Source organism: Rhodamnia argentea, chromosome 10, assembly GCF_020921035.1.
Source record: "Rhodamnia argentea isolate NSW1041297 chromosome 10, ASM2092103v1, whole genome shotgun sequence".
In the NCBI taxonomy this organism is placed as follows: domain Eukaryota; kingdom Viridiplantae; phylum Streptophyta; class Magnoliopsida; order Myrtales; family Myrtaceae; genus Rhodamnia; species Rhodamnia argentea.
In genome coordinates, this window is record NC_063159.1 from 15,260,872 (window position 1) to 15,274,110 (window position 13,239).

At 43.8% G+C, this 13,239-nt stretch overlaps 2 protein-coding genes and 1 long non-coding RNA gene across 4 annotated transcripts; 1 reads left to right on the forward strand and 2 right to left on the reverse strand.

The window, feature by feature from the left end:
- Positions 1 to 2,859: 2,859 nt before the first annotated feature.
- LOC115729854 (disease resistance protein RPM1-like) lies at positions 2,860 to 6,391 on the reverse strand. The gene has a single exon (XM_030660484.2). The coding sequence runs from the start codon at positions 5,690 to 5,692 to the stop codon at positions 2,939 to 2,941; it is 2,754 nt and encodes a 917-aa protein (XP_030516344.1). The 5' UTR covers positions 5,693 to 6,391; the 3' UTR covers positions 2,860 to 2,938.
- A 4,025-nt stretch (positions 6,392 to 10,416) lies between these two features.
- Positions 10,417 to 12,344, forward strand: LOC115729884 (transcription factor MYBC1). 2 transcript variants are annotated; one of them, XR_007196696.1, is made up of 2 exons: positions 10,417 to 11,707; positions 12,277 to 12,294. XR_007196696.1 is itself a non-coding variant. In XM_048271316.1 (2 exons), the coding sequence occupies exon 1, from the start codon at positions 10,729 to 10,731 to the stop codon at positions 11,635 to 11,637; it is 909 nt and encodes a 302-aa protein (XP_048127273.1). In that variant the 5' UTR covers positions 10,417 to 10,728; the 3' UTR covers positions 11,638 to 11,645; positions 12,277 to 12,344. The 2 variants fall into 2 exon arrangements, 1 of the variants encoding a protein (XP_048127273.1); XM_048271316.1 differs by having other exon boundaries at positions 10,417 to 11,645; positions 12,277 to 12,344.
- On the reverse strand, positions 11,708 to 12,326 carry LOC115729890. The gene is made up of 2 exons (XR_004014002.1): positions 12,264 to 12,326; positions 11,708 to 11,826 (listed from the first exon to the last, which is right to left on the reverse strand). It is a non-coding gene; the product is annotated as an uncharacterized LOC115729890 (long non-coding RNA).
- Positions 12,345 to 13,239: the final 895 nt, after the last annotated feature.

The window sequence follows — 13,239 nt, forward strand, 5'->3', positions numbered from 1 at the left end:
TAAGCCTAGATGACTGTGGAACTCATTCTGATGATGTGCTATTGCTCTCTTTACATTTTCCTCACATGAAAACCGAGTTTGCATCCCTGCGTTCCCGAGCCCATTCTTAGTTCGCGAGATCCGTTGAAGAAGTTTCCTACTCGTTTCTGGTAACCAGGTAAGTTTCTTCGTCCATTGTTGATAAGGCGTAGTCAAGTAGATGATCCGAAATAAGTTAGCAAAGGCTACGGTAAGAGTTCGTCGGAAAACGATTCTGGATGCACTGGATATGTGAAGCTTAGGTTGTTAGAGTATGTCTTTGGTGCGAAAAATAAGAGCTATATTGATGCAGTAGGGATAAGGAACCAGTTCGCATTGAAAAGAGCCAAGTTGATGATTGTTTTGCACTTTTTTTCAAGCTCGCCGGAATCTGCATTTTTTGGCCGGAAACTAGTAGTTGCAGGTGTTCAGTAGGTTAGGCGTTTGGGTTCGAAACCGGAATATATTAATCAGGAATGGCTGAGAAATCGTTTGAGAGGAAAATCGCGAAGTTTGGAGGTGGTTTAGGCGTCGGAATCGAATTCCGGCGAGGCGCCGGCGGGTTCGCTGGCGCCGATCATCTTCTCCGGCGATTACGTTGACCGGTCAACGAAAGTTGACTCGGTCAACGCCCAGGTGTCGCCGACGTGGCGGCCACGTGGCTGCCACGTCGGCAAATTCGTTATAACAGAATGAATTTGATCCGACGGCTCTCCGTACGCCACGTGTCTAGATCTCGGATTTTTGAAAAATAAAAATCATTTTTCAAGTATATTCCATTTTTCGAAAAAATAAAAAATATTTTGTGATCGCGTGGCCCAGGTTTGGCCACGCGTCACCACTCCGATCGTTGGATCAAATTTTCGAATTTTCGAATTATAAAAAAAAAAAATCATTTTCAGAAAATAAAAAATGATTAGATCGAACGGTTGAGATTTAATCTTACCATTCGATCTGGTCCGTTGATCTTGGTGTTTAGAATGTACGGTGGAGATCGAGTCTCTCTTTAATCTGAGCCGTTGGTTCCGGTCGCGTGATCCGGCTGTCGACGTCGCGCCACGTGGCGAAATCACGAGCGTCGATTTTCTTTCAAGCGGGAATTTTCGAAATTTTGGGCGCCAACTATTCGAACGGCGCCGTTTTTGGGGAAACCGGTCCGGGCGTGGGTTCGGACCGGGCTGACCGGTCCGTGGACCGGGTTGACTCGGTCCGTTGACCGGGTTGACCCGGTCCGAAAAAAAAAAAAAAAAAAAAAATTCGAAAAATCATTTAAAAATCCAAAAAAATTAGGAAAAATTGTAGAAAATTCCCAAAAAAATCCCAAAAATTCTCAAAAATTGAGGAATGGCCACAATCAACTGGCCAATCCTATTTTTGAGATTTCTCCTCCCGATCTTTCAAAAAATGACAATTTTACCCTTTAGGGGTAATTTGTCTCCAAAAAAATTCTGTGGGCTTCTAAAAAAAAAAATCGAAAATTAGGAAATGGGTCAGTTTAGGTGGCCAATCCTATTTTCAACATTTCTCACTCCAGATCTCTTCCAAAATGACGATTTTGCCCTTTTTGGCAAATCGCCCTCAGATTTTCTCAAAATTACGATTTTACCCCTCATGGGCGAATCACTTCCAAATCACTCCCGATCCCCTCCTATTGCTTTGAATGTCCCTTCTCTAAGCCAATAGGGCTATACTAGGAATGACACGCCGATTTGAAGCGATTTATCCGCATGTTATGGATTCCTTGATTTGCGCATTTACCTTAATTGATTGTGATTGCTAGGATAGTCACTCCCATCCGCATGAACTCCTAGAATAGGATTCGTACCCCACTCGTCCGCATGAAATCCGAAATTAGAAAAATTCAATCAACTTAGGTACCGAAAGGGCGTCAACTCTGATAGTTGGCGTAACTAAGTCCCCGAACCCACTTCTCTGGTTCTCATGGAATCGAATAGAAACTCCCGACTATTCGATAGGGTTTCCAATCGTACCTTCCAAAAAGCGATTGGTGGCGACTCCGAGGCATGCACACGTAGCACATGCCACTAGACCGCACCGAAAGGTCGACTACGATTTTATCCTCCGTTGCGATTTGGGTAATGGGCCTTGGGAGAGGCCCGCGTCCGATGGTCCACACGCAATTGGGCCGGATGGGCGACCCATTAGCCCTCGTCCGAGGAGGGTCGCGACATGTAGACTTTAGTCGGCTACCGTTGAGTAGGGTTTTATAATATCGTCCCGTGTCCGGGGTGAGTTATTGGAGCTTCGGCTTGTGCTTCGTCGACCTGTTTCGCGCAGTGTCTTCAACCGACTTGTCGGCGAAATACCCCTGGTTGAAGATACTATGCGAAGCATGGGTGAACGGGTTACGGTGTTGTGCAAAACCTCGTATAAAAATCGCGAAAAGGAAAAAAGATTATCCTTTTGTAGTCAACAAATTTTGTTATTAGCGCAGAGAAAGGATGGCAACAACGCTTGTGTTCCAAAAATAGAAAGTTTTGATAGTTAAATGGGGAAAATACATAAATGGTCTATAAATTTTGATCAAATATGTAACGTGATCTTTGAACTTCTGATTTCTTCAACTTAATCTCTAAATTTTTTTTGTACATGTTTAATTTAATCTTCAAACCATATGAAAATGCTCCATATGATCCTCAGAAAATTTTGAACAGGTTAAAAGTTCGGGGACCATATTAGACACTGAGCTATAGTTTCGGGAGCATTTATGTTATTATCCTAGTTAAGAGCTGCGAGAGAAATAATGTGTAGAGAAGCTCCAGAAGAGGTTATAGTACTGCAAGGTGGTGTCCACAACTGATGTAGTGCTTCAATGGGAAGAAGTACACCAACTATATAGTAAGTCGTTATTACATGCCTGATCTCAGATTCTTGAATTGTTCCTAAATTGTTCTGTCCTCTATACATACCTCGTCCAAAGCCCATCATTGACAAAAACTTTCGACAAATGTGAAGGCTTCGCGTCTCTGGCCGGGTTCTGCCTCGCGAAGAGTTCCCCGGGCATGCCGTCGAACACGATCACTTTCAGGCTAGAAAGCCTCTCGATGTCAGGCGGCATCTCCTTCAACGACTCGCATCGGCGCAGAGTTAGCTTCTCAAGGCTTGGCATCGTGTCCTCCTCCATTGTCACCCACTTTAGATTCTTCAACTTGATCAGCCACAGCAGCTTCAGCCTCGGAAATCCGCCTCTTCTGAAACACAGTGACTCCCCTTCGTAAGCATCGCCGAGCTGAAGCTCCACGAGGTTAGGCAGAGCCTCTAGGGACTCGAGCGGGTCGTTTTGTAGCCGGCTATGGCGCAAATACAATCGCGCCACGCTATAGAGGGAAGAAGTCCAGGATGGTAATTTCTCTAGACGCCCTTCCAAGTATAGCCGTTGCAAGGAACGCGGTGGAGTCAATTGTTCGATGTCGATGACCTCAGCCGGATCGACCGAGCATAATGATAGCACTTGGAGTCTGCTCAAGTTCTGGATTGAGGAGCACAAGGCGTTCCTATCTTCCCTCCTCAAGTTTCTCAAGTTCAATTTTGTGAGCTGCTTCATGGACCCAATGTCCATGATCACTCGATTTTCTCTGTCTGCCTCGATGCAGCACAACTTTTGCAGCGAAACCAGGCCACCAATTCTGGCACCTGCTCTGAAGCCGTACTTGCGATAATACAGGTCCAAACCCACTTCGTACCGGTAGAGCAAGAGATGTCTCAGGCGTCGTAGCCTTTGGATAGAAGCAGGCAACTCCGACACAAAGGTATTCTTCAGGTCCAGAATCTCAAGCTTTTGTAGGTTCCCAATTGTGCTTGGAATCCTGTTTATCTTCTTCCCTCGCAAGCTTAAATGCTTCAAATGATATAACCTGACAATCTCGTTCGGGAAAACATCAAGAGGGGCGTCCGTCAGGTCTAACACCTCAAGCAGCTTAAACTCGTTTCCAAGCGACAATAATAAGGATGAGTTGGCTGGCAAATCTGGCACCCCAAACACGAGCAGAGAGCGGAGTCGGACAGCATTGATCTTGCTCAATTGTGTATTGGCCAAGCTACAATGGATGGCAAGGCGTCGAGCATCACCAGAACACTTTGCAGTCATTGGATTGGAAACCTTGGCAAAGTTTTGATCCTTCGTCTTTGTTAGCAGGATCTCTCTTAAGATGTCGTGTACCCAATAAGCATTGATCCTTCCTTCAGTGGTTACTCTAGCAACCTGGATCAAGCTTCTGCTACGAAGCTCATGGAGGTACCTCTCTGCAACTTCTTCCAATGTTTCGCCTTCGTTCTCCTCCACGAATCCTTCGGTGATCCACAGACGGACGAGCCTATTATGCCCGATTATATGGTTCTCAGGGAAAACACTCAGGTACAAGAGACAAGATTTCAAGTAGTAAGGCAAATCGGAGAAGCCGAGTGACAATATTTTCCGTAGATTGATAAGTCTATCATTACCTTGTAATTCATGGCTGAGGTTGTGCCGAATGGATTCCCATTCGTCCACTCTACTCGTGCCCCTCGTAGCTAGGACACCGCTAATAGCAACAATCGCAAGGGGTAATCCGCCGCACTGAGCTAAAATCTGCCACGAGATGTCTTCCAGGTGAGGAGGACATGAATTTCCTGGGAAAGCTCTCTTGCAGAACAGAACCCAAGAGTCTTGAGGAGCCAGAGGTTGCAAGTAATAGACTCGGTCTGGTGACTCGATGCAACAACATAAAGCTACATCAGCAACACGGGTCGTGACCATAATCCGGCTACCGTAGAAGTTCCTAGGTAATGCAAATTGTATAAACTCCCATGCCTGAGAGCTCCACAAATCGTCAAGAACGATCAAATACCGCCTTTGCCTGAGGACCGCATTGATAAATGCCTTCAACCTGTCCACATTCATGGTGCTTACTCCATGGGGAACTGGTAGCTTCATCTCTTCAAACAGTTGCTCTATCATATCCCTCAGGAGATCTTCGACGTCAAATGATCTTGAGACCGCAACCCAAGCATGACTAGCGAAATGATTCTTAACTGCTGCACTATCGAAAACTTTCTTCGCGAGGGTGGTCTTGCCTAATCCACCCATTCCCACTATTGAAGCGACTTCAAGTTTCGAATCTCCGCCGATGAGCCACCCCACAAGCAGGTTTCTTGGCTTTTCGATTCCTATCAGCTCTGATTCCTCAAGCAATAGTGCATTTCCTCTAGGATCGACCCATGTGTCGTCTCTGGATGCCGACCATGAACCATGTTGCTCAGTTACCCTGGACTTGTAGCGGTACCTCTGGTGCCGCTCTGATACACCTAACACTCTGGCTTTGATACTAAATATTCTGTAGGCAATTCGACGCCGCGCTGTCAAAGTCTTTAAGGGGAAGGTGACCCTTTGGAGATAGGATCGGACTCCACGCTCAGGGGGGCGAGCGAGACTAATCGCGTACTCGTCAAGAGCATCCTCGATGTCAAAAGCGACGTCTCTGACTTGCTTCACCCATACCTTGAGCTCCGGGTCTCTTTCCTCCATCCCATCAGCAACCCTCAAGAAGGCCCTGATGCTCTCCAACTCATCTCTTATGTGCTTGAGCTCTTCCCGGAACCCTCTCAGCAAATACTCCTCTTCTTCTATCGCCAGTGAGAGCTTGTTGAGCAGGAACGTGACCACTCCATCAGCCATGAGTCCTCGAACTTAAGAAAACTCCGGATTCCAGGCCAAAATTTATTGAAAATCGCTCCGTTCGTCACTCTCTATCTGCGTAGCAGGAGCAGAGAGTGACATTCCACCGGAAAGTCGAAATGTTCATCCTGCATGCTTGAACAAGCGGGAGGCTACTCTCTCTCTCTTGCTACTACATATGCCAATCGGCTGTCCATTCTTTCAGGAAGACCAGGAGTTTGAGTTGGTGCGTCAAAAAGCTTTAGGTGGCAGTGAAGAACTTCAGCGAGGCGACAGGATGCGGGGAAAAAAGAAGGAAAGATCGCGAACGAAGCGCAAAAGTCGCTACCTAAAGCTTTCTGGGCTGAGTGACTTAACGGATGAAACCTTTGCCTCTTCTTCTTATAATACTTAGGATGCCAATGCCAGAAAGACCTGAGCATTCAGTTCACACGATCACGAACTTCCCCGGTAAAATACGCACATGACTGAGACTAACCACGATGGACCAAGAACGACGGAAAATCCATTCACATGGATCAGCGCAGTCAAAGCGCTCGTTCTAAGCTGTTTAAGTATGGATAGAAGAAACAAAGAAAGTCGAAAACTCCATGCAATATCATAGAAGGGGTCAGTGTTGACCTTCTCTAATTCAAGAAATCGAGACAAAAAATCCAAATCAGAAGTCGCCCGCTAAGGGCTGGTTCCGAAAAATTCAAGTCAGAACCGCATGTTGGTTTCATGGATTCACCCAAAAACCAAATGGTCAGTCCAATTCAGTTCTTGGGTAGGTTTATGGAACCTTACCAAGCAAATGAAGGCGACCGAGAGCAAGAGAGGGAAGCGATGAGCGGCTAGAGGCACGACCGTGAGTCCACGGGAGTCGACGCCGTGAGTCGAGAGACGCAGATGCAGAGACCGAGGTGTGAGTGAGAGTTTGAGACAAGAAGAAGAAATTAAGGATTTAAATTTTTTTATTTTTTAAAAATTATAAATTAAAAATAGATATTAGCGATCCGGTCCGGATGGGCGGGTGGACGGTTCCATACTTGAAATTGAGAACCGGACCGGTACCCACTGTTTCCCTTAAGAACCATCGATTTCGAGCTGGTCCAATTTCGGGAGGTCCGGGTGGGTCTCGATCCCTTTGCATACCCCAAGTTCACAAGCTCGAGGGATGGAGGTGATATGTATAGGGAAAATTGTCAAAAAATCATAAATGTATTGCGGTTGTGTCAATTCAATTATAAACTTTTTGCATTTATGCTAATTCAATTATAAACCTACTACATTTGTGCCGATTTAGTCCTTCCGGCCAATTTTTGCTAGAAGGCGATCCGGCGCAATCTTGCGCCGACATGGCGCGATCCGACTCCGACGTAACCAATTTTAAATAATATTTTATTATTTATAAATTTTTTTTCTCTTCTTCTTCTTCTCCCTCTGGCCGATCACCTAGCCTAGCGACCAACCAAAAGGAGGAAGAAGAAGAAGAGGAGGAAATAATTTTTTTTTCAAAAAGTATTGAAATATTATTAAAAATTAGCAACATCGGTAATTTCTGATCAAAATTGATCGAAAAGACTGAATTAACACAAATATAAAAGACTTATGACTGAATTGACGAGAATGCAAAAGGTTTAGAACTAACTTGACAAAAAAAAAAAGAGATTTATGACTGAATTGACATAATTGCAATAAATTTATGAATTTTTTGATAATTTTTCCGATGTATATATAATCGCTTAGTTATCCTGTTCAAATGAATCCTCACGCTGCCACGTATGAAAATTGTGAACATTCGAATATATTATCTATTTGGTCTTGCTGTTTATCAACGATATACAGCATTAAGGCTGGCAAAAAATATAATAGCAAAAAAAAAAAAAATTATTGCAACTACGAACGTAATCAGAAGCTTTCTCATTAGACTATTTAGGAGCCGCTCCTGTTTTCGGTGGAAATATAATAACATAACGTGTTATGTTAATGCAATAAATCATAATACTAAATCCAATAATCTAATGACAAACAAAAAAATTGGTGCATTAATGTCGTCTCTATAATATTATGAAGTAATCAGACTCAACACTTTTGGCGCAAATTTTTTGTTTACTCTTTTAGGCTTTATTTGTTTCGCGGAAAACAACTTCTCGAAAAACGTTTTTCAAATTTTTCGACGTTCGGTTTGAGGAAAATAAGCTAATCCCGAAAAATATTTTCCCTTTCGTGGAAAAAACTCATTTAAAAGTGGAGGAAATTTTTTTCTTCTTTTTGAGATGAGAAAAACATTTTTCTCGATATCCTTCTTTCTCTCTTTCACATTTCATTTCTTTTAAATTTTTTTTAAAAATTTATTTTCATTTTTATTTATTTTTTCAAAATTAGAAAATCTTATTTTTTGAATAAAAAATACTTTCTTTAATTTTTTTTCTTCTTCTTTAATTTCTTCGTCAGCCGATCGTCAGAGAGTGAAATTTTACCAAACGTCGTTTTACTTTTTTTGTCGTGGAGAGTACGGAGGACTGAATCTGAACATTCCCACCGTGGAACTTTGACTGGTCCGCACATTGGAATTCAACTGCCCTGTAACTTCTTTGATTTGAAGTCTGCAGTCGTATCCGTGGTCGTCCAGAACCTGACTTTGGATCATATGGAACAGATCCTGCGATCCGTACTCAAGAAACGGTCTCGATGTTAGGTGAAATCTTTACATGAGATGTTTGATTGACGGGGCAATTCCATGGTCTTGCCGGCTAAGCTTTCATGCTGAGTTAGTTGCCCGACGTAGAATCCCATCGATACCAATTCAATTCTCAATCTTTCAATTATACTAATTTAGTGCTAAACATTTTGTATTTGTGATAATTCAATTCATTCGATCAATTTTAATCGAAAATCGCTGACATGAACGTCGGCCGCTCAAGTAGACAATGTTGTAATTTTTTTAGCCTTTTTTCTGAAATTTTAGATATTTTTCTATTTTTTTATTCTTTTTTATTTTTTTTCTCAATTGTGGGTTGATGATCACCTGGTCCGGTCTAGGTGAGGGCATCACGGCCCTCATCGGTCACGAGCGAGGGCCTCCATGCCCTTGCACGGTCCGGGGCCACGACACCTTGGCCGAGTTGGGGAAAAACAAAAGGAAAAAAAAGTAATAAAAAATCAGGAAAAAATAAAAATAAAAATTATTCACGCCAGTATCGGTTATGTGACGTAAGAAAGTCGACGTCCATGTTGGTAATTTTCGATAAAAATTATTCGAATCGACAGCATTGACATAAATACAAAATATTTATAATTAAATTGATCTAACTAAAAAGTTTTAGGATTGTATTGGATTGCGTGCACACCGTGCGGCGAATAGTCGCCCATGAATAAATCGAACCCAAATCCTGAGGGAAAAGGGCGAACGGGGCTCGCCCTCTCCCCCCCCTTCTGGCGGACTCCCGATGTTACTGGTGCGCTAACCAATGAGCAATTTGTTGTCCACTTTCCATGTGACAGATTCTTCGCAGACGATACCTTGTCATTTCTCATTTGTCCTTTGGTGTCTTTTTTTGGCTCGCTTCCATCTTCGGACACGAATAAGTCAAAAATCCCTCACCTGTCGAAAACTTTGTCTGTAGATCACGAGTTCAAGAGATGGGTGGTTTCTCTAATCCTAAGCAAACTTGTGGTCTTCCGGAAACATAGAGGGGGTTCTAAGCAATTGTCTTCTTTGCTCCACAACAGCTCACTTCTCAAAATTTAACATGGAAATGTTTCCCCTGTTTTCCGGAAGGAAATTGAGCTTCGGCTTATTTGGTAGCTTACCTTATAAGCATTTCCTCCCATCTCTCCCTAATTTTGTCGCGATAAGCTATCGCGGGCCTAAATTTTCCTAGCTCAAGAGTAGCAATGCGCACGCCCTGCATCAACTTTCGGGTCGTGTCCGTCTTTAAGGGCAGTAGATGAATAGCTTGACTGAATTCGACCACCATGCATTAATTAGCTCGAGCATCTACCGCCTCGAGCGAGATGTAAAGTCACTTGAGAAATATATAAATTGGATTCGGTGTGCCACAGTTGTCCTCATTAGAGCAATATCACCTCCCACCTAATTTGTACACGAGGAGCCAATCCCGCTTTTAGAGGTTTTTAATGTCGCCGCATGTCCCAACTCCAAACATAGGACGCCCACCATTCCCGTTATCCATTTGTTATATTTCTTTCTACATGTTTCGTGCTTACCAAATATTCGAAATCACGTAAATCATAAAGAAATATTTCCATGACAAGTATTGTCGGAACGGTATAATTTCAATCGTAAATCTATGCATTAATTTTGCATAAAATACTTATTGATTGGTAGACATTGTGATAAAAAATAATTGACAAGACTCTTCGACTTTCACGGTGGCAGCTTCCTAAATCATATTAGTTACGTTCTAAACAGGGGCCGAGCCTAATCACGCCATTCATCTTAGATCAGGTGGGCCAACATGAGTTAGAACTTCATATGTCGATGCACGCAAAACTAGGCTACGTCGGTGAGGGGTTTTTTTTTTTTTTTTTCCAGAGATGTGGGTGGAATTTCGGAGGTGACATTGATATTCCTTGGACGGAGGAGAGATTGACGGCTACTCGCCTGACAAAACTGTGGCATCGGACCACCGTCGTCGTAGAATGTTTACGACACTCGCTCTCGTAGAATAAACAGCCCTCAAATCCCGGAAAAGAGACGCAAGATATGATATGAGGCCCCAAAGTAAATTCGCGACAGAAAGGAAAGCATCAGACTTGGAGATAACCCCATTACCCAGTAACGACAAAGCTTTGAAAAGAAGAAGCCAAGATCCACCTCGAACCTCTCTCCATTGCTGACTTTCCAATCTCTCCGACACTTCTGAATCCTAGGACAAAAAAAAAGGAGAGAAACAGGGGAAAGTTTGAGTAAAAATCCTACCTTTGTGCACTCTGATCTTCCCTTCCTCGGGAAAGATCTAGTACTTGCGAAGAATTAGCTCACTGTACGGGCAAATTGTGAACAGGGTTTGAGCCGAATCGGCCTGACAATGAGGGAGGACGATGGTAACTGGTTCCTGAAATGGGAATTGGAGCTTCCATCGCCTGAAGAGCTCACGCCCTTGACTCAATCCCTGATCACCCCTGATCTCGCTCTTGCTTTCGACATCAGAAGCGGCCCTCCCTCGAGCAATCACTCAATCTCCGTCATCAGCGCCAAACAACCACCACCCCCGCTGCCGCCGCACCTGAGTTCCTCCAATCACGATTTGAAGCCCGGTGCCACGGGGGGGCGCCACCCTGGCCCGGTTGATTTCGCTGATTCGGGGGATTTGGCGTCTGGGGGACCAGCGGGCGGAGGCGGGGACGAGCCAGCCCGGACCCTCAAGCGGCCGCGGCTGGTGTGGACACCCCAGCTGCACAAGAGGTTTGTGGACGCGGTGGCGCACCTCGGGATCAAGAACGCCGTGCCGAAGACCATAATGCAGCTGATGAGCGTTGACGGGTTGACCCGGGAGAATGTGGCCAGTCACCTGCAGAAGTACCGCCTCTATCTCAGGCGGATGCAGGGGTTATCTGGAGGCGGAGGTGGTGGCAGCGGTGCAGATGCCGCCACTGAGAGATTATTTGCAAGCGCGCCAGTGCCGCCCCATTTCTTGCATCCCGGCCGTGCGAGTTCAGATCATTTCTTGGCACTGCAGCACCACCAGCATCTGGCAGCAGAGGCTGCCACAGCAGCGGCTTATCCACAGTACCGAAGGCAAATGGGCCATTTTGGGTTACCGCCAAATGGAGTTGAGCATCCTCTGTTGCAAAGCAGGCAGGGGCAGATGGTGCATGGCATTGGGGCAACAATGTCAATGCACAACCCAATTCAGTCCTCTGTTGAAGAGTTGGAGTCAGTCAAGGGGAGTGGAGGGAGAAAGGTCCTTACTCTGTTTCCCACCGGAGAAAATTGAGTTCTTGGGTAATCAGTAATTTTCTTCCTCTACGACCTCTCTGTCATCTGCTTAAAGTTTTATTTTTTTGGTGAGAATGATCATTTATGTTTGTGTTTTGAAGCATTAGTTTTGGTTCATTGAGGTTTTTTGTTAGCTGCTTGTGATGTGCTTCCAGGGGGACAACCTTATATTGATAGGTTCCTGTCACTAAGGGTGCGTATGGTAACGCTCCAGGAAAAGTATTTCTGTTCCCAAAGTGTTCCCGGAACACTTTGGGAACAGAAACGCGTATGGTAAAAAAGTGTTCCCAAAGTGTTCCGGAAACACTTTTCAGAAACGGGAACACTTTTGGAACAGAAACGAGAAACAAAAAATACTTGTTTCTTTGTTCCCTTAACACTTTTATCAAAGCTTTTGAACACATTTTATAACGCATGAGGAACACTTTTTGTAACCCTCTGTTCCTGGACTACTCCTTCACACTTTCAAAGACGACGACTTTTTATCAAAGCTTTTGAACACATTTTTTTTTTGTAGTCACCAAACGCGTTTCTGTTCCCAAAAATCGTAGCCGGGAACAGAAACAGAAAAAAGTGTTTCTGTTCCAAAAGTTGTTCCGGGAACAGAAATGTTACCATACGCACCCTAAATGTATAGGATTTTGCTGGAGCTGGGTTTTTGATGCTGGTGGATTGGAACGGTGGCCATCTAAATGTTTGAGTCTGGTAGATCATCCAGCTTTCAACACAATAATATATCGCTGCTGCTTCTGATCAATTGGTCTGGGTTCAAGTGTCAAGTAGATTACTTGTGTCTGTTGTAAATTCTGCAATTTAACAGAAAATTCTCATTTCAATGAGTAATTCTCATCTCATTAGAGTATTTATGTCACTGGAATGTGCCATGTAATGTAGTTTAGCTTTTCTTGATTTCTCTCCAGACAACACTAAGTTTGTTGATTTTTACTCCCTCTGAGGAACATCGTGCTGCTCTTCGGCTTTTGCATTCTCTTCCATTAGCTTAATCTAATATCAGCTACAAATCTTTTAGTAATTGTTTGCTATTAAGGGTTGTTTTCCTCTAAACTTAGCATGGTCTTAAGGATGATCAAGATCCCAACCATTTCATGTAAATCAAGTACAAGAAAATTTGTTCTTTGTATTTTCTCCTCGGATCCAGTTCTGCAGGTTTATGATACTCTCTTATTGCCATTCCAAGAAGTGCCTCATGTATGAACCTCGTACCTCTTTTCTGATCATGGATTTGATTCCGTTTGCTTTCTGGTACTGATGATAAGAGAATTTTGTGAACGCTTGTCGAAGAAGTTAATGCTATTGCTTCAATATCCGGCTAGTCATATATGAACCATGCTTTCGACTTTTCTAAAGCAAGTATTCATCTTTTGGCCTCTATCTATTGAATGTTTAGAATCACAATTATCGTTAGTGGGTAAAGTATTATGCGAGGCTCTCCTATTTGATGTTCAGCGGCATGTCTCCTCTCTTGCGATTAGAGTATCTGAATCAATGTAAAGTCGGAGGTGTCATCAGCAGTTGAAGTTTCAATCTAACCCTTCCTAGGATGAATGAACACTAGATCTCATGACTTTGGAATTCAGGG